At 32.2% G+C, this 19,010-nt stretch overlaps 1 protein-coding gene and 1 pseudogene across 3 annotated transcripts; one reads left to right on the top strand and one right to left on the bottom strand.

The window, feature by feature from the left end:
- Positions 1 to 676: 676 nt before the first annotated feature.
- Positions 677 to 2,618, bottom strand: LOC112638889 (annotated as a pseudogene).
- A 230-nt stretch (positions 2,619 to 2,848) lies between these two features.
- LOC105254773 (putative uncharacterized protein DDB_G0274435) lies at positions 2,849 to 7,716 on the top strand. 3 transcript variants are annotated; one of them, XM_025411446.1, is made up of 12 exons: positions 2,849 to 2,887; positions 3,640 to 3,806; positions 3,950 to 4,039; positions 4,585 to 4,698; positions 4,801 to 4,894; positions 5,010 to 5,092; positions 5,331 to 5,720; positions 5,872 to 5,922; positions 6,288 to 6,492; positions 6,775 to 6,863; positions 6,943 to 7,199; positions 7,315 to 7,716. In XM_025411446.1, the coding sequence occupies exons 2-11, from the start codon at positions 3,708 to 3,710 to the stop codon at positions 7,168 to 7,170; spliced, it is 1,443 nt and encodes a 480-aa protein (XP_025267231.1). In that variant the 5' UTR covers positions 2,849 to 2,887; positions 3,640 to 3,707; the 3' UTR covers positions 7,171 to 7,199; positions 7,315 to 7,716. The 3 variants fall into 3 exon arrangements, with proteins under 3 accessions (XP_025267231.1, XP_025267222.1, XP_025267224.1); XM_025411437.1 differs by lacking the exon at positions 2,849 to 2,887 and adding an exon at positions 3,092 to 3,525; XM_025411439.1 differs by lacking the exons at positions 2,849 to 2,887; positions 4,585 to 4,698 and adding an exon at positions 3,093 to 3,525.
- Positions 7,717 to 19,010: the final 11,294 nt, after the last annotated feature.

The raw sequence follows: 19,010 nt of genomic DNA, 5'->3' as shown, positions 1-19,010 counted from the left end.
GAGCATTACGATGACTCGACAAGTCTTTAATATCAATATTACGTCAATTAAAACGTTCACATGCGATCTAATACGAAAAATCGTACGGTGTGCCGCAGGCTTTAAGGCTGTAGCACCAACGACATACCCTGCCGAAAATGGTCGATTAAAACCGATTAAAACATAATCCGTTTTAATCGGTTTTAATCGGTTCAATCCGCGCCCGGATTCAAAAGTAATCGATTTTAATTCCGAACAAATTACAATCGGTTTTAATATCGCTTTCGCGAATTATTTCCAATCCGAAATCATTACATTTTAATATTGTTGTCAATCTAAATAAACACGAATAATCGGATTTAATGTATAATCCAAAATAATCCGCCTAGTATGCAATTTTAATTCGTTATAATAATAGCCAATTTTTAGTAATTGAGTTGATTGTAATCCGGTTTAATCCAAAATTCACCGATTTCAGGGATAATAACTAAATCGGTTTTAATGCAATAAGAATCCAATTTTTGTGTAAGCAACAGTAATTTATTTTAATTTGAAATTCTAAGATTTTTCGGATGAAAATAAAATCGGATTTAATGCAATTAAATCGAATTTTTGTCATAAATATTATATTCGACTGTGTGTATATAAATGAAGAAACAAAATTATATTTATTACAAAGTTTTATTTATCATTGAATTTCAAATATATTCGGAGATTTGCATAAATATCTACAATATCCTACATCTATGTGAATAACTTTACTTTTGACATCGCTTATGGAAACTATTGAGCTGTGTACATAATCTTCTGATTCTATCCTATCCATGTACGACATATTAAACGGTTTGTTGGAACTAATTGTAATTTTTGATATTTGCATGTGACATTCATTATTTAATAGAATGATGTGTATTATTTGACCATATTCGCCTGAATGTAACTGAATCATTGTATCGTTCGTCCTTCTCGCTTTGTGATACTTCTGGCTGTGAAATACAACGCCTCTAATTATGCATTTTTTATATGCTTTATATATGTATTTAAGTTATTGGCATGACTATTACTTTTTGATGAAATAAAATCGAATATCTCAGCTTTGATTGCTTCGTGAGAAAAAAGCATTTCTAACTGATATCTTACATCAATTGACATGAAGTAATTATTGGATCTCAATGAAATTACATGTTTTTTTTTTACAAGAGTCACACGTTATTGATTGTTTTATAAACTTTTTTCTCGACGTCGAATACAGAATTTTGGTATGACACTTGTCGCAGAAATAGTGATAAACTACTTTGCTGTCTGGTGGATCGAATGCTTTAGCTAAAGTATATTTGGAAATATTAATTTTTTCGAATTTTGGCTCGGCCAATAATTTTATCATGTTTATAAGCGCAGATTTTGCAACGTCTGACAGCTTAAATCGGAGTGAAAATGCGACGACTATTATCATTATGTCTCGTATTGTCAAATTGGACTCTGAAAATAATACAGTATCGTCGAATGCGATATCGTCTTCTTCACTCGTTTGCTCCTCAATACATTCATCGTTGTTATCCACATCGCTTCCGGTAATATAACTATCTTCGTCATCTTTTTCTTTTCTCGTTTCACTTTCGTTGTTGTCACAGTTGTCCGTTATTCTATTATCCATACTTTCTTCGTTATTTATTTCATTTTCATCGTCGATGCAATCTATGTCACTACTGTTAAATTTATTACTGTTAATTGTGTCGTCATTATCTCCTTTATTTCTTGCTGTCTTTGTCGTACATGGGGAATACTGCATGGTAATGTCATTCGCATCAGATCTCTCGCTGCAATCCCCAAGTTGTTCGGCAATGTTATTGTAATCGTCTCTACAAGCAGCATTTCTGATGCCTTTATGGACTCCAGTATTATCTGTATAAGAATTATATAATTTAGAATTGTAATGTAGAGTAAACCCAGTTATAAAAATGAAGTGATTGTTGTAAATAAAGTGTATTTCAGAAATGAAAAAAATATTGCGAAAGTATATATCATATGTCATATTTTCTTAACTTTTTGATATATTAGAAGTATGATATATATATTGATATATAAGAACTGATGAATGAGACATTATTCCGGTGCAAAAATTATTTCCTAACAAACAACACGTGTTACGACTTACAATATTTGCAATCCTATAACATTATTACTGAATATAATGTAACAATTATACTATTTATTTAAAAAATAAATGAAAAAAATATACATTCTTCTAGGGAAAAAAATATTTTGTGACAGAAATTTACGATTATTAGTAAATGAATTTGTTGCCAATCTGTTAGCATATTGTGCACATTTTGCTTACTGAGTCATAATAAATAAGCTATTATTGTACTGTTTTCATTTTCAAAGAAACCGTTTTACAAAAAAATAAAATCATATTAATGCACAATTCATAATATGTAGATTATGAATTTATATTATTTACCTACTTTCAATATTACAATGTCGAGCTATGGCAAGAGTTTTCCATATTGCTGATGTGCGTGGAGATACATTGTACTCGTATAATTTTTCGTAGTTCTTGTATAAACCATTTTATAACGTCTTATTTTTTTACGATTTTCCATGTTGGGGTATCGTCGTTATACTATCTGATATACTTTCATCTGTGCATGTGTGATTATAAAATATTAAATTTAGTATTGTATATGCAGCGTGAAACATTATGTACAACTTATTTTTAACACATACCTGAACTAATTGTGCATCAGCAAATAGTAGAATTTATTTATTTTCTACATATAGTTCAATCATGAACAAAATTCAATCACGTGTTCCTGTTGCACCGCATCTGAATTTAGTTGAGAACGCCGCAACGACAAAAATGGAAAGAGCTCATCATAAGCGAAGAAAGGCGCAAATTGCAAAAACTGTATGTATTTCGAACAATAACACTCGTGTGACAATAATCCGATGTTACACTGTTATTATAGGCATTCGTAATAATATATTGTAAAGAATCACTAATCTTTATCCCGTGTAACCTTTATTCCTGGATTACGGTTATGTTAGGCAGTCTGCGTGTGTAGTGGCTACTTCGCTTTGATTATGGGCGCTTGAATTGCGACCGTTGCGACAAGCGACAACCGATCGAGCATGTGCGCGCAGGCTCGTGCGAGTCAAGACTGTCATTCACTTCCATCGCGTGACGGGGGATCAGGACTCGAGTCGATGCAGCGAAGTGGGAAGCATCGTGCTGCTCAAAATGTTCTGCGGCATGTGTGCAGAATAGATTTTGTCTGAAAACCGCTTAATCTCGTAATACCAGGTCGATCGTTACAATATTTACACACATTTCACTGTTTTCTTTGTAAGTTAAAATTTTTTTATAACACAAGAACAAAATGTACGCGTATGTGAAACTCCTTGATGGTCCTAACAGAGGGAAAAAAATAATTGTGCGTACCTCTGAAATCCGAAATTTTTCAATAAACACACATAAAAACAATGTTAAGTATCGCGTGGAGGTGAAGAAAAAAATGTGCTTAGGAATAATTATGTTATTAGAAGGTATGTAATGCACATTTTATTTCTTAACAAAATTATTTTGTTTAAAAATATGAAACTAATATATACCTCTTTATTTTAAATCAGACATGAAACGTGTAATTTATTATTTTGCAGACTCGAAAGATGATATCGAAAAGCGACTGGAAACTTTGAAAAGGTTGCCTGCTATTCCGGAACGTTTGATGATAACGGCATCGAGTAGCTCATCATCCTTAGATGAAATCATTAATTCATCACTTAACAGTATGCCATCTTCGAAAAGTACACAAGAAAGTAATTCCGTAAGTTTATATTTTTCATGTTCAAATTGTATAATATACGTATAATATACAATATATTATATAAATAATAATCAGAATCGTTAATAATTTTATTTTATTTTATTTTATATTATATATCTTATATATTGACATTCATGTTTAAGGTTTTGGAAAAAGTATTATCAGTGAAACTGGAAAAGTTATCGAAACAGTCGCCTACAATAAAAGATGTCGATGAAAATGCTAATGAACAGGTATAACATAAAATGTTTGCAACAAATTTTATGTACATATATTCCAAAGTATTTTCATCAAAATACATAGTGTTACTTAATTATTTCTCTTATGTTTCTTATAAATAATTAAATTATAGTTAGTTTTTTGTATTAGTAGGATCTTTGGGATAAATGAAATTATTTTACTTATTCTGTATCAATTTGTGCTTCGAACACTGAGCCCCGCTTATTCTTATTTATTATTAACTTTCAATTACGATCTTTTTGTAACATTTTTTGTAGTTTTTTTACAGAAACACGCTTTTAATTTTAGGAATTAATTTTACTTTACTTTTTTGTCTTGTTTTGGTTTCTTGTTTTTCCTCTCTTTTTCTTTTTTTTTATTATTCTGTTTTTAAATCTAATTAATATATTGACTTACATCTGCTCTGTTTTCTAAAGCTTGATGACAACTTTTATATTAAAATCATACGAAATTGAATATAAAAAATGTAGAATATTTTGCTATCAATATTTTAACTGTGTAAATATATTGCAATTTCAATGGGAAACTTTGATTGAAGCAATTTCGGCTTGTAATTCCAATCAAGTATAACAAGGAGGCAGAGCAGATTGATATACGACGCAAAGCTGACAGAGCAAAGCTAAATGGTTGGGATTGCTGGGAATGTGAAAAAGTAATATCAAAATATAATTACACAAAATATGTACACATAAAGGAAATATTTTCATTATAAAGAAGTATATTAATTTTTCTAATTCTGTATGTAATCTTTTAGTATTACAAGAATTTATCACTGTCAAAAGACAAATTGCAGAAGCGAAAAAATAAATGCGCGCGGCATAAGTATGAGAGACCTAAAACACCAGATGGTATATTTATAATGTTATATTATAATTTCTCATGACTTTTATGATACATTATATAAAATACAATTGTATATAATTGTATAAAATGTTATATAAAATATCTTTTTTTTCTTAAAAGGATTTTGGGATCCACTAATTCCCGAGGCACAGTCGTCGGAATGTATAGAACCAGCATTAGAAGGGGGCTGCATTAATTCGGAGGTATTGTACAATATTTTTAAGTATATTACAAATAAATCATTAGAACTTAATAAATTTATTTATTTTTATAATTATTTATTTTTATAACTGCAATATATTTTTTGCATGTTCAGATAAATAATAATATTTGAAATGAATGCGAAGGCAAAAACGTAGTTTTAGATTGGTATTTAATTCTATGACAATAGAGGTAAATATTAAAAACTAAACTTATTTATTCTGTGACGTTATTTTTTAGACGATTGAATTTGAAGAAACCGATTCGAAAAACGATCCATTACAAGTGAATGATTCGAAAAACGATCCATTACAAGCGAATGATTCGAAAAACGATCCATTACAAGCGAATGATTCGAAAAACGATCCATTACAAGCGAATGATTCGAAAAACGATCCATTACAAGCGAATGATTCGAAAAACGATCCATTACAAGCGAATGATTCGAAAAACGATCCATTACAAGCAAATGATTCGAAAAACGATCCATTACAAGCGAATGATTCGAAAAACGATCCATTACAAGCGAATGATTCGAAAAACGATTCATTACACGCGAATGATTCCAAAAACGATCCATTACAAGCAAATGATTCGAAAAATGATCCATTACAAACGAATGATTCGAGGGTACATATTTAATTAATAATTAATAATTTCTGCAATTTGACCACATGTTGTTCTGAAACCATTAATGTATTTAATTTTATTATTGTAATTAACAATTTATTTTTGCTACATACGCATTGATCAATTGGAATTCATATCACTGTCTTTTTAGATGTCTAAATATGAAGAAAGCACCACTGATGTAGACAACCATATTTCAGAGGTATATAATAATTTTATCATGCATTGTTTTCTAAGTACTGTAATCAGTGTACCCCAAAAAGACCCTAAAAGTCGTTTTTAAACGTTTATACATTGCGACATTTTTGTGCGAAGATAACTAACGTTGTTCAAGATTTTAAAGCTAAAAAGTTATTTTTTATTGTAATTAATTTTCATAATAGCTTATAGTAAATGTTTAGTCGAAATATTGTAAATATTTCATTGAAATATTGATGAAAATTATTTTATCTCATATGTCTTTACATTGGATACATTTTCCTCTCTGCAATATACATAGTACTCTACTATAGTAGTAATACTCTATTATACATTTATAACTTAAATTTTTGTACTCATTTTTTGCAGTTAAAAAAAAGATCATTGCTCCCTGCAAAAACCTCGAAATTACAATCAAGGATTGAAGAATTACAGGAACGCAATGACAAATTACGAAATGAACGTAAAGAAATAAAACAAAAGCTGGAGGAAGCAATGTCCGAGTTGAAAAATGTAAGAAAATTAAACGAACAACTGCAAATGGCGTTGATCGATAAAACTGACGAATGCGAAGGTAAGAAATTGTGTATACATTATCTTTCTTATCAGTTTATAAAAGTATCAGAAATTCTTGAAGTATAATAAATGCACTAATAAGTGATATTACATTCTGTATGGCTACCCAGATAACACAGAAAGATCAAAAGATATCTTAAAGATATAAAAGACAATAAGACATCTTTAAGTCATCTTTTAGTTATCTTTTAGACATGTGTGTTGTCTGAGCAGAGTCTTGTACTTTTTTTAATCGTTATGATTATAGATAAAAATAACCAAAATATTTTAATTTTTACAGCAACGCTGAAAACCATATTGACTGCCAATATCAACATGCAGTATGAAAATAATTTTCCACCAATTTTGACAAGACAGTCTAATGGGATGGTAATGAGTACAGGCTTTTCCATGTATTATTTATAAAAATTGTTCGTCGTGGTAATAAAAATAAATGTATGCACTACAGATCCACATTGGGCGAAACGAGTGGATTAGTGAAATCCACTATAACAGAGTGTGCAACTCGTCGAAAACTCCTCGTCAATTTGCAAGTAACATTATTTTCCCTGTTTTCGACGATGAATTGCTCATGACTAGCACTATTACAGGATACACTAGTGCACGACACGGTGAAAAAAGACCATGCAATAAACTGGACGAAAAGAATATAACGTTTATCACTAATAATTTCTAAATAAAATCAATGGAATATTTTAGTAATCGGTAATCGTTTTATAATTAATCGTTTGAGAATACTATGTTATTTTAATATGTTTTGTTTTTAAGAACATAGTATTGAGTTAAAGTATTTTTGTTATTTTTATTTTTGTTCATACAGATATATACAAGCATTGGATAAATAACACGTATAAAAAGTAATTTGCTGACGCTCCTCACAAAGACAATACTATGAGAGAATTATTGAAATTTTATTATTACGTGGGAAAAAAACTTGCTGATTTAAAGAAAGGTTCGCGTGAAAAAGTCATTGACGAAAATGCGAAAAAGCGACGACAAAACAGCGATAAAACAAAAGCAAGAAAAGTAAAAGCAGCGAAGAGACTGACGAACGAAGCGAGGAAGACGTAAATGTTGAGGATGACGAAGATAGTTGTCTTTACGATTACTCGCCCGAAATTCATTCATCGTAATGGTCAGAAAAGTTTGTTCTTTTAAATATCAGTTGTGTTTCGAATTTCTTTTGCAAGTTTTCAACAGTATGAAAGTATTTTAAATTAAAAAAAAGAAAAATATATAGAAATAATATTGTATAAGAATAGTACTGTAAAACAAAAATTGTTTCTTTTGTTAAAATGTTTTTGTTTATGTTTAAACAATTTTGTGTTTTTGAAGATTTTATTTCCAATTTTAATACAAATTGTTTGTATTACTTAAAGTTTTATACCATACAGTTATGATGTGTTATTCATTTATCATAAGTTTACGTTTTATTATAATATGAGTTTATTATAAGGTTTTAAAACTAATGTGTTAAAGGAAACTCAACCAAGCAGTATCGTAAAATATATGACAGTATTCTTGTAGAATGTGATAATTAAAATAAAATTTTCATGAAATATAAGCAAGACATTTGACACTGTTTTAATTGTCTATCGCGATGTAATCCGCAAAATCGTAGAATTTCAAATAGCAACGGATTATTTTTGTCATCCTTCGACAGATTCACAACGCATTAAAACCGATTTAACTATAACTTATGAAATCGTATAATTTCGGATTGAGATGGATGTATATCACCCAACATTAATCCGCCAGAATTTGACTATTTTCAATCCGCTTTAATATCGTTTTTGATACAGAAATCCCGATCGATTCGAATTACTTTTTGTTTTAATCGATTTTAATCAACCATTTTCGGCAGAGTATATTTTCAATCGGTTTTAATACCGTATTTTCGGTGCAGAAATCCCGATCGATTCGAATTACTTTTTATTTTAATCGGTTTTAATCGACCATTTTCGGCAGGGTATATATATAGACCAAGTATTCATTCGTATTAAGTTAATCGGAAATTGTTCAGCCAACCAAAAATCTTCTTATGGAATCATTTGTATTTCGTATGAAGATGTTTGAAGTGTGATTAAAAACGTTTGTGAATAATTAGAATAATTATAAAAAATTAATCATTTTTACAGTATGTAGTTAGCCAACATAACTAAATATTAAAAATTCTCCTTATGAATCGTTTATATTTCATATGAAGAGTTTTGAAGTATAATTAAAAAGGTTTGTGAGTTATTCGTTTAATTTTAATTAATTTTTTTTATATTGTGAAGTTAGCCGGAAGTGTTAGATTGAGCAATGTATAACCTCTCTCGCTACACTATGTATTCTATGTTCTAAATTCTAGTTTCGTTTCTTATATATTTTTCTTGCTTCATGACTCTAGTCGTACAGTTACTGGATATTAAAATTACAGTTCAATGAATCTGTGATAAAACTTATTTCGTCCACTCCTTATCCTCGCTACTCTAACATCATCAGGTTATGGACCCAGAGTTGCGTGTGTGAAGAAGGAATTTAGTCGCGGAATGAACTTTGTAAGTCACGAGTCGGAAAAGTTTTGAGAAACAACGCGTGTGCGAAAGTGCGACAAAAATGGCTGATGATGAAAAGTACAAAGTGCCACTCTTTGATGGAAGCAACTACAGTAACTGAAAGTTTCGTATGCAGATTCTACTTGAGGAACATGATCTCTTTGATCTAGTCGGTGAAGAGCTTAATACATTAATAGCAAAGCTACCGGCGGCAATCGCAGCCGCTCAAACTCCTGTCTTGAAAAGAAATGACAAAAAATGTAAGTCGCTTATTACTCAACGTATCTCAGATAATCATCTCGAGTACATGAAGGAGAAATATACAGCGTATGACATGTGGAAGGCTCTTTCGGATAGTTTCGAGCGTACAGGTGTCTCGAGCCAACTTCGTCTTAGAAAAACACTCTTGACCATGCGTACGCGCCAACGGAATTCATGGCATCTCATTTTTTGAAGTTCGACAAGCTTGTTCGGGAGTTGAAATCGACCGGTGCTAAGATAGAAGAAATTGATATCGTGTGCCATCTATTGTTAACAATGCTCGAAGAGTACGATATGGTCGTAACAGCCCTCGAAACAATGTCAAGTGGACAGTTAACTCTTAGCTTCGTCAAAACGAGGTTATTGGATGAAGAAGCGAAGCGAGGTGGCAGCACAGATTCAATGGGTGGAAGTTCGTCTACCATGTTCTCAGCTACGACGAATAAGCGCAAGGAAATCGGAACGCGAACTCAACCGGAAATCGAAACGCGAACAATAACGAAGTGTTAATTCGAACGGGAATAGCGCGGGAACGAGACGTACTCGGTTTGACTACAGATGTCACCACTGCGGCATAGTTGGACACAAACGGTCCGAGTGTCGGAAATTGAAAAACGAAGATAAAAATTCGAAAACGGCGAATGCCACGGTTGATGATAACTGTAACAAAAATCAAAAGGCTTTTGTGTTTTTCTCAAATGGAAGTGACAGTAGCGTGTCAAACGTAAATTTTGTTTTAGATTCCGGATCTACTGAGCACTTATCAATGGAAAAGACAAAATTAATTAACATGCGGAAATTAACCACGCCGATAAATATACGCGTTGCAAAGTCGGATCACGTGTTGACTGCAAATAAAGTCGGGAACTTAAGAGTGAACGCGCGCGAGTAAACGGGAAAATTAGTGACATTGTAATAACTGGAATCTTATCGGTAGCGGGACTCGAATGTAATCTTCTCTCAGTTCGTAAACTTGAAATGAATGGTTTTTCAGTAATCTTTGAAGACGGTAAAGGAATTCATCATCAATCATTAAGAAAGGGGACAAAGTCGCCGCAATCGCGCGTCATAAAGACAAGCTGTATGAACTATGTGTTGAAAGCGTAACGGAAACCGCGAATGTCTGCAAGATCAGTGAAACAACACAACTGTGACACCGTCGCTTAGGATATCTGAGCAGCTCCGGATTGAAGAAAATGGTGAGCATGGCAGATGGAATAGATGTGAAGGAATTGGAGACTTCATTAGAGCTCTGCGAAACCTGTGTGGAGGGCAAGCAGACTCGCCTCCCTCACCAATCTCACCGCATCAGAGCAAAGCGTCCTCTCGAACTGGTTCAAAGTGATCTTTGTGGTCCAATGGACGTTACGTCCTTTGACGGAAAAAGATATTTGCTTACTTTTATTGATGACTTCACTCATTTTACTGTGGCGTACACATTGAAAGCCAAATCAGAAGTGCTCAAACATTTCAAAATGTTTCAATCATTGGCAGAAACTCATTTTAATTTCAAAGTAAGCAGATTCAGATTTGACAATGGAAGGGCATACCTCTCGACTGGAATTCGTCAACATTTCGAGGACTGCGGAATACAATTCGAACTCATGATTCCCTATACGCCACAACAGAACGGAGTAGCGGAGAGGATGAACCGGCCAATAATCGAAAAGGCGCGCTGTATGATTTTGAATTAAAAAATGAGTAAGATTTTTTGGTCCGAGACTGTAATAGCGGCTGTTTACTTAATCAATTGATGCCCAACGAACGCTGTGAAAGGCAAGCTGCCAGCGGAACTCTGGTATGGAGAAAAACCCAATCTTCGGAAACTGAAGGTTTTTGGATGCGTTGCACATCTTCACATTCCAAAGGAACTGATCAACGAAAATTCGAATCACGTTCAAAACGCTGCAGACTAATAGATTATTGTGCGAACGGATATCGACTGTGGTCGAAAGTAGTAAAATATTACAAGGTCGAGACGTTATTTTTAATGAGTTAAAGTTTACTTCCGAGTCTGAAGATTTTTATGATGATTTTAAGTCTACAGAAGAAGCAGCAAGGAATCAAGAGTTTCCCAATTCAGGCGGAGAACAAGATATCTCAAGTGATGAAGAATCCGGGTACTTCGATAGTGCTAAAGAAGAAGACGATAATCGAAGAAACACAACGCTCAAAGATGAAGCAGACATTTAAGAAAGAGCTCACGACAGAAAAACAAGCCCAAGTATTTAAATGACTACACTGTCTTGGCTTTAAGCGCAGCGCAGAATCCTTTGTCGAAGATGTTCCACAACATTTTGACGACATACAAGGACGAGATGATTAAAGGCAGTGATTGGATAAATGAAGAAATTACATCTCTCGTCGAAAACAAAACCTGGGATTTAATACCATTGCCTCCTGAAAGAAAAGTCATCGATAATAGATGGGTTTTCAAGATAAAAAGGGATAAAGACGGAAATATCGACAAATACAAGGCACGTCTGATAGTGAAAGGATATTCTCAACGAAGAGGCCTGGATTACGAAGAAACGTATGCGCCAATTGCGCGTCTCACTACGGTGCGAATTCTTCTATCGATAGTCAACGAACTCAGGCTAAAAACTAGATAGCTAGACGTTAAAAACGCTTTTCTACACGGAACTATTGATGAAGAAATATACATGAAGTTACCTCAAGGATTCACCCAAGATAATGGCCTCGTATGTAAATTGAATCGTTCCTTACGGACTGAAACAAGCTCCACGAGCATGGAATGCTCGATTCAACGAGTTCATTTTGACCCTAAGAAACATGTACCAAAGCAAAGAATTCAAAAGATCAGAACGAGTTCATTTTGACCCTAAGAAACATGTACCAAAGCAAAGAATTCAAAAGATCAGAACGAGATCAGAACGAGATGTCTCTATATAGCAACATCCAAAAGGTGTTGGCTGTATCTACTGCTTTACGTCGATGATATTATCATTGCAGGCCAAGATGAAATCCAGATTCAAGAGATTGTTGATGCTCTTAAAAGTGAATTCGCTATGACGGACCTTGGTGAAATTGGAAGTTTCCTCGGAATAAAAATCGAGCAAACATCAAGAGGCATATTTTTGAGCCAGAGAGCATATATGGAAAAAATGCTCACTCGCTTTGGAATGACAGAGTGCAATTCTTCCAAATCACCCATGGAAGCAAATCCTGAAAAACAAGAAAACGACGACGGAGAAGTCATAATCGAGATAAAACCATATAGAGAGCTCGTTGGATGTCTGATGTTTCTTATGCTCAACACACGTCCTGACATAAGTGTTACTATAAACTATTACAGTCGTTTCCAGAACAAGGCGAAATTAACTCATTTGAAAGGCCTTAAACGAGTTCTTCGATATATCAGAGGCACTCTCGACTATGGACTGCTATTCAAACGAGGCTTAAATCCAGAAACACCACTCCAAGTCTACGTAGATGCAAATTGGGCTACAGACAATGATCGCAAGTCAACTACTGGTTTTCTACTTCAGGTCTTCGGCTCTACGGTAGCTTGGTCAACGAAGAAGCAAACTGGAATCACTCTCTCGTCTACTGAAGCAGAATATGTTGCTTTGACAATAGCTTTGACGGAAGCAATATGGCTAAAAGGACTTTTAGAGGACTTTAATGTGAATAATGCCTATCCCATTGTGTTTAAGGACAATCAATTTGTGATTCATCTATTAAACCGATGGGAACATCGTAGATTAAAACATGTTGATGTTAAATACAATTTCGTTAGAAACATGTACCAAAGCAAAGAAATCAACGTGCATTACGTAAATACCAAAGAGCAAACTGCCGATATACTTACGAAAAGTCTCACAGGAGACCAATTTATTAAGGGGTATATCACCTTGTTGACTTTTTTTTTTCGTTTTTTTTTTATTGACTTAAATGCTCGATAAACTATCCAAAAATGAAATCCAAAAGGTTTTATGGGAGAGGAGATTTTTTAAATAATTTAAAAAGTCAATTTTTCGGAAAAAACCGCAGCGCTGTTTTGCGGGTAATTCAAACGCGCTCGAGTGCGGCGCAGTTGTGGTCTTTTTCTCTATCTTAATCACTGTCGATAGTTTTAAGATTCAAAATTTGACTAATAGACGTCTCTACTATTCAAATTTACGAACTGTAAAAGGATATGATGCGAAAAAATCCGTTGAGAGAGAAAAACATGGCGTTTTGCTTACTCGTGAACCACACGTGTTTCTTGTTATTGTAGTGAGTTTATCAATCTATCTTGTCTTTATTTAGAAAATGAGTAAAGTAGATTGTGCTTCCCGTAAAGGGACTAAAACAAGCCAGAAAATACAGAGAAAAAGAAATTCCGGCAAGTGGAAAGTGCAAAATCGATACTTACTGGAGGAGCAAGATGAGAGCGTCGGCACGTCAGCGAAAAAAATAAAATTGTCTGAAGACAATTATGATATCGATTATGATAGTACATTTGGATATTGCATACTGCAATTCGCCTCAGTTTTTTCTATTTTATCTGAAGATTTAGTATGTTCCACTTGTCATAAAAAAGTAAAATTTACGGAAGCCAGTAAGCAAGACTTAGGTTTTAAAATTGTAGTGACTTATGATGACTGTGCTCCGGTATACATAGACAGTTGCTCTAAAATTGAAAATTAGGCGTACGAAATAAATCGGCGAATTATAGCTATCAAATCAAGCTATCTGAGCGCTCCCTTTCTGAAGAAGCTAAAGAAGCTCGCAAGGCCGCAATATCTTCAAGAAAGGATGACGACCATGAGAATCTTCAACTAGAAGGCCAATTGTATGGTGCAGGCATCGCAGATTAGAGGTAAATCAAAAATTTCATTTAAATTTTACTACTTAAAACTTTAAACGCGTTTATCTCGAAACCATGTTTTTCGAGCTGTCCGTACCACTAGCGCCTTCAATTTTCAGCCGATTGACTTCAAAATTTAACTGTAGCTTTACAATAACATTCTCCAACGAACGGCGTAGGATTTTTTTGATTAATTAAAAATTACCGATTTTATGGCCGATTTTCGATTGAATTTTTCGAAAGAAAAAAAACTTTTGCTTCAAATCGACGCCATTTTTTTTTAAATCGATTAATTAAAAAAATCCTACGCCATTCACTAGGTCTTGGACCATATTTTTAGAAAAATTTTGAATTTTTGTTCCAGATGCAGAATTGTGATCTGTAGAGGTACGGCCAGCAAGGTCAACGACGAAAAATGGATTTTTTTCAAAGAGCTACAGTGCCGCCATTTTGATTTTTAAAAATATAAAAAAAATTTTTTTTTATACCTTAAGACCTGTACTTTATTGTTGAGAAAATCAGAATTTAATAAATCTTTCCATTTATTTTAAATCGCTTCGAGAAAATGACCCTTGATTTAGTGAACACAAGGTGATATTACCCCTTAAGCTTCGTTCTTATATTGGTGTTTGCAAAGTTTAAGTTATATTTACATTTATGTTACGGCTCATACATTGAGGCGGAATGTTAGGTTGAGCAATGTATAACCTCTGTCTCTACACTATGTATTCTATGTTCTAAATTCTAGTTTCATTTCTTATATATTTTTCTTGCTTCATGACTCTACTCGTACAGTTACTGGATGTTAAAATTACAGTTCAATGAATCTGTGATAAAATTTATTTGGTCCACTCCTTATCCTCGCTACTCTAACATCATCAGGAAGCTGTATAAAATGGACGCCGTCCTGTGATTGGTCGATTTGCTTATGGTAAATACTAAAATTTTCTTATGTGTACTGACCTTAAGTGTAAGCAAAACGAGCAAATTTATCTCTTTTGTAACTTTTAATCCATGACTAATTTATTATTAATTCCGCATAATCGCATAATATATCATGGATATATTTTTTTACCAACAATGATAAAACTCGGAAAACATTATAGGTATTTAATTGAGGATCGCCAGTAAATAAATAAAAGAAGTAATTAAAATCGATCACCACTGGCAATATTTATTGAGGTAAAAAATCACAATCACGACGTTTCGACCATAGGTTTTGGTCCTTTTCGAGTGAACTACAAAAAATTATTTCCAGTAATACAACAAACAAGAAAAATTAATATTACTAAATTACATAGATGTTCAAATAAGATTTGAGCAACAAGTTATATACATACAGTAATTAAATTAACAGTTCTATCGTGAGAAATAAAAAATCACTTCGTCAAGATTATCATGTCACTGTCTCCATCAACACACAGAGAAAGACTAGACAACCTTTATTATTCTATCATAAATATTGTTTAAATTTTCAGTGTTCTTTTGTAAGTTAATCGTGTTGTCAAACTTTTTTATATAAAACATTTCGGCAATTTCTCTCTTTCTCACGTGTTTCTCATTGTGTAAAATAGTCGGTGATGACCAATCGAAGTCATGGTTAAATTCCACTTTATGCTTGCTAATAACGGAAAAATTACTTTCGTGCACTTTTATGTTGTTGCGATGTTCTTTTATACGAGTGCTTACATGTTAATTATAATTATAATTAAACGTGGTAAAGATAGGTTGCCCATTAATAACAGAACGGAAGTCGTTTACAAACTAGACTGTAAAAATTGTAACATATTATATATCGGCCAAACAAAAAGACATGTAAGCACTCGTATAAAAGAACATCGCAACAACATAAAAGTGTACGAAAGTAATTTTTCCGTTATTAGCAAGCATAAAGTGGAATTTAACCATGACTTCGATTGGTCATCACCGACTATTTTACACAATGAGAAATACGTGAGAAAGAGAGAAATTGCCGAAATGTTTTATATAAAAAAGTTTGACAACACGATTAACTTACAAAAGAACACTGAAAATTTAAACAATATTTATGATAGAATAATAAAGGTTGTCTAGTCTTTCTCTGTGTGTTGATGGAGACAGTGACATGATAATCTTGACGAAGTGATTTTTTATTTCTCACGATAGAACTGTTAATTTAATTACTGTATGTATATAACTTGTTGCTCAAATCTTATTTGAACATCTATGTAATTTAGTAATATTAATTTTTCTTGTTTGTTGTATTACTGGAAATAATTTTTTGTAGTTCACTCGAAAAGGACCAAAATCTATGGTCGAAACGTCGTGATTGTGATTTTTTACCTCAATAAATATTGCCAGTGGTGATCGATTTTAATTACTTCTTTTATTATAGGTATATTAATATAGGATTTTTATAATATACAATAGTTTAGTAAGTTTTTGTAATATGTGTAGTATAATAATTTTAGTAGTAGAAGTTTTTTTTATATTATATAATTAATTTAAACATATACTAGCATAAATAATAATATTACTATTATATTTGTAAATTAAAAAAACCATAGTACTATTAATTAAACTAAATAATGTATTAAAAAATCTATCGAGCATATATTTTGTGCAGAAAGAAAATTTATTTTACAATGATACATGTCAGTTTGCATAATATTATGAATTAAAAATTTATAATATCCACAGTAAAAACCTTAATGTCGTACTAATTGTTGTGTAATAAATATTCTCATATCACTTATATCAAATGCGTGTTCAATATCTTTCCATATTTCTAATATATTTTAAATAACCTGTAAACATTTCAATATTTCATTGGCAGGCATTATTGCAGGATATCCTGGACATTTTGTGGCGTATTGTAAACGATTTTCTGGATTATGGGAACAATATAATGATTTGAACATTAAAGTGAAACCTTGTACTTCTCATGAAACTATTACTCCTATTGCTGTAATTTATACAATATGAAGATGATTAAAATTAAAATTTCTTTTATTTGCTTCTATCTGAAAAATTAACAAAGTAATCAATAATAATTAATAATAATTAACCAAAAAATGATAACATAAAAGAATATCCTAAAAATGCGCTTATATATATTTGAAAATACAAAAGAAGACTTACTTCCAATAAGGCATGGGCAACTTTCAAGTTTTCGGATGCAAAAATAATAAAATTTACAGAGATATCTATTTTTGCTCTTACAATATCAGCAATAGATTCACATTGATATATGCCATCTTCTCTCTCTCACATTTTGATGTAAGCCTTGCGATATTCTGTGACATAACTCAGCCGATCTTACTATCTGTAGAAATAGATTTTATATTAGAAATATATATTTATATAGTAAAAATTATATATTAAATATTATTACAGTCCAGAAAATTATAATATACTTAGCATAAAACTGATTTTTTATACAAGTTATAAAATAAATTCTTTTATATTTTTTACTTTTATTTTTTCACAAGAAATTATTTTGTCAATTATAATTAATTGGATTACATATATTACCATCTTTTTATATAAATTTTATTATTATATAGTTTATTATTTGAAAGCGAATATAAAATAACAATTAAATACATAATTACAAATTGTGATCATTTTCTGATTGATGACTTATATTATAAAACAATTATAAAAGATTTACTTATTTATTGGTAGAAAAACATATTTCAATTATCTACACACCACGATCCACGATATATTATTATGCGATTATGCGGAATTAATAATAAATTAGTCATGGATTAAAAGTTACAAAAGAGATAAATTTGCTTCTTTTGCTTACACTTAAGGTCATCAGTATACATGAGAAAATTTTAGTATTTACCATAAATCGACCAATCACAGGACAGCGTCCATTTTATATAGCTTCCGGCTAACGTCACAATATAAAAAAATTTAATTAAAATTAAAAACGAACACAAACTCACAACCTGACTCACAAACCTTTTTAATTATACTTCAAAACTCTTCATACGAAATACAAACGATTCATAAGGAGAATTTTTAATATTTAGTTATGTTGGCTAACTACATACTGTAAAAATGATTAATTTTTTATAATTATTCTAATTACTCACAAACGTTTTTAATTACACTTCAAACATCTTCATATGAAAATACAAACGATTCCATAAGAAGATTTTTGGTTGGCCTGAAAAATTTCCGGCTAACTTAATATCTTCTTCTTCTAGCTATTTGTGACACCGGGTCAATCCAAACCCTTACGGCCAGTGTAAAGTTCGCTCCAAGGTTGATTTATTTTGGCTTTTGTTCACAGCTTTGATTTGATTGCGGTTACATTTGGCGGAGTTGATGATGAGACCTGGATAGGAGGAGTATGTGATATATATATATATATATATATATATATATATATATATATATATATATAGATTGTCTAAGAGTGTGTGAAGGGAAGAATAACAAAAGAGGGGGGGAGGGGAGGTAATAAGAGGTGAGAGAGGATATCTTGTGGATAAGGAGGGAAAATAGATAATTACTTTAAATTCTAAGATTGTAAGAGAGTAAAAAGGAGTAGATAGAGTTAACAACAGAAGGAGACGGATCTTTAAGGAGAAGAGATAGATGAAAGGGAAGAGGTTTTTTGATTGCGGATTGAAGGGAGGAGAGGAGAAGGGGGCGGTTAGAATTAAGAGAAGAGCAGTCCCATAAGATGTGTTCAATATCCTGTCGTGGAAATCCACAGTTACAGTAGGGGGATGAAACTATTTTATATTTGTGAAGGTTAGCGATACGATTATAGTGCCCAACTCGCATGCGACAGAAAGAGGTGACTCTCTCCCTCTTAAGTCCGGAATTATAGTACCAGGGCGGGTGAAAAGGAGGAGAGGAATAAAGGAGAGGAATATCTAAAGTAATCCTTCCTATTGA

The sequence above is a fragment of the Camponotus floridanus genome, unplaced genomic scaffold, assembly GCF_003227725.1.
Source record: "Camponotus floridanus strain SB8 unplaced genomic scaffold, Cflo_v7.5 scaffold106, whole genome shotgun sequence".
Taxonomy (NCBI): domain Eukaryota; kingdom Metazoa; phylum Arthropoda; class Insecta; order Hymenoptera; family Formicidae; genus Camponotus; species Camponotus floridanus.
Note: the sequence above shows the minus strand (reverse complement) of the source record. Positions and strands in the feature narration are given on the sequence as shown.

Excerpts from the sequence above, each read along its gene's own strand:
- LOC105254773 (XM_025411437.1), top strand. The coding sequence starts at position 3,360 with ATGTACGCGTATGTGAAACTCCTTGATGGTCCTAACAGAGGGAAAAAA. Across the intron at positions 3,807-3,949 it reads GTACACAAGAAAGTAATTCC|GTTTTGGAAAAAGTATTATC; the intron begins GTAAGTTTATAT and ends TTCATGTTTAAG. Across the intron at positions 5,093-5,330 it reads GGGGCTGCATTAATTCGGAG|ACGATTGAATTTGAAGAAAC; the intron begins GTATTGTACAAT and ends GTTATTTTTTAG.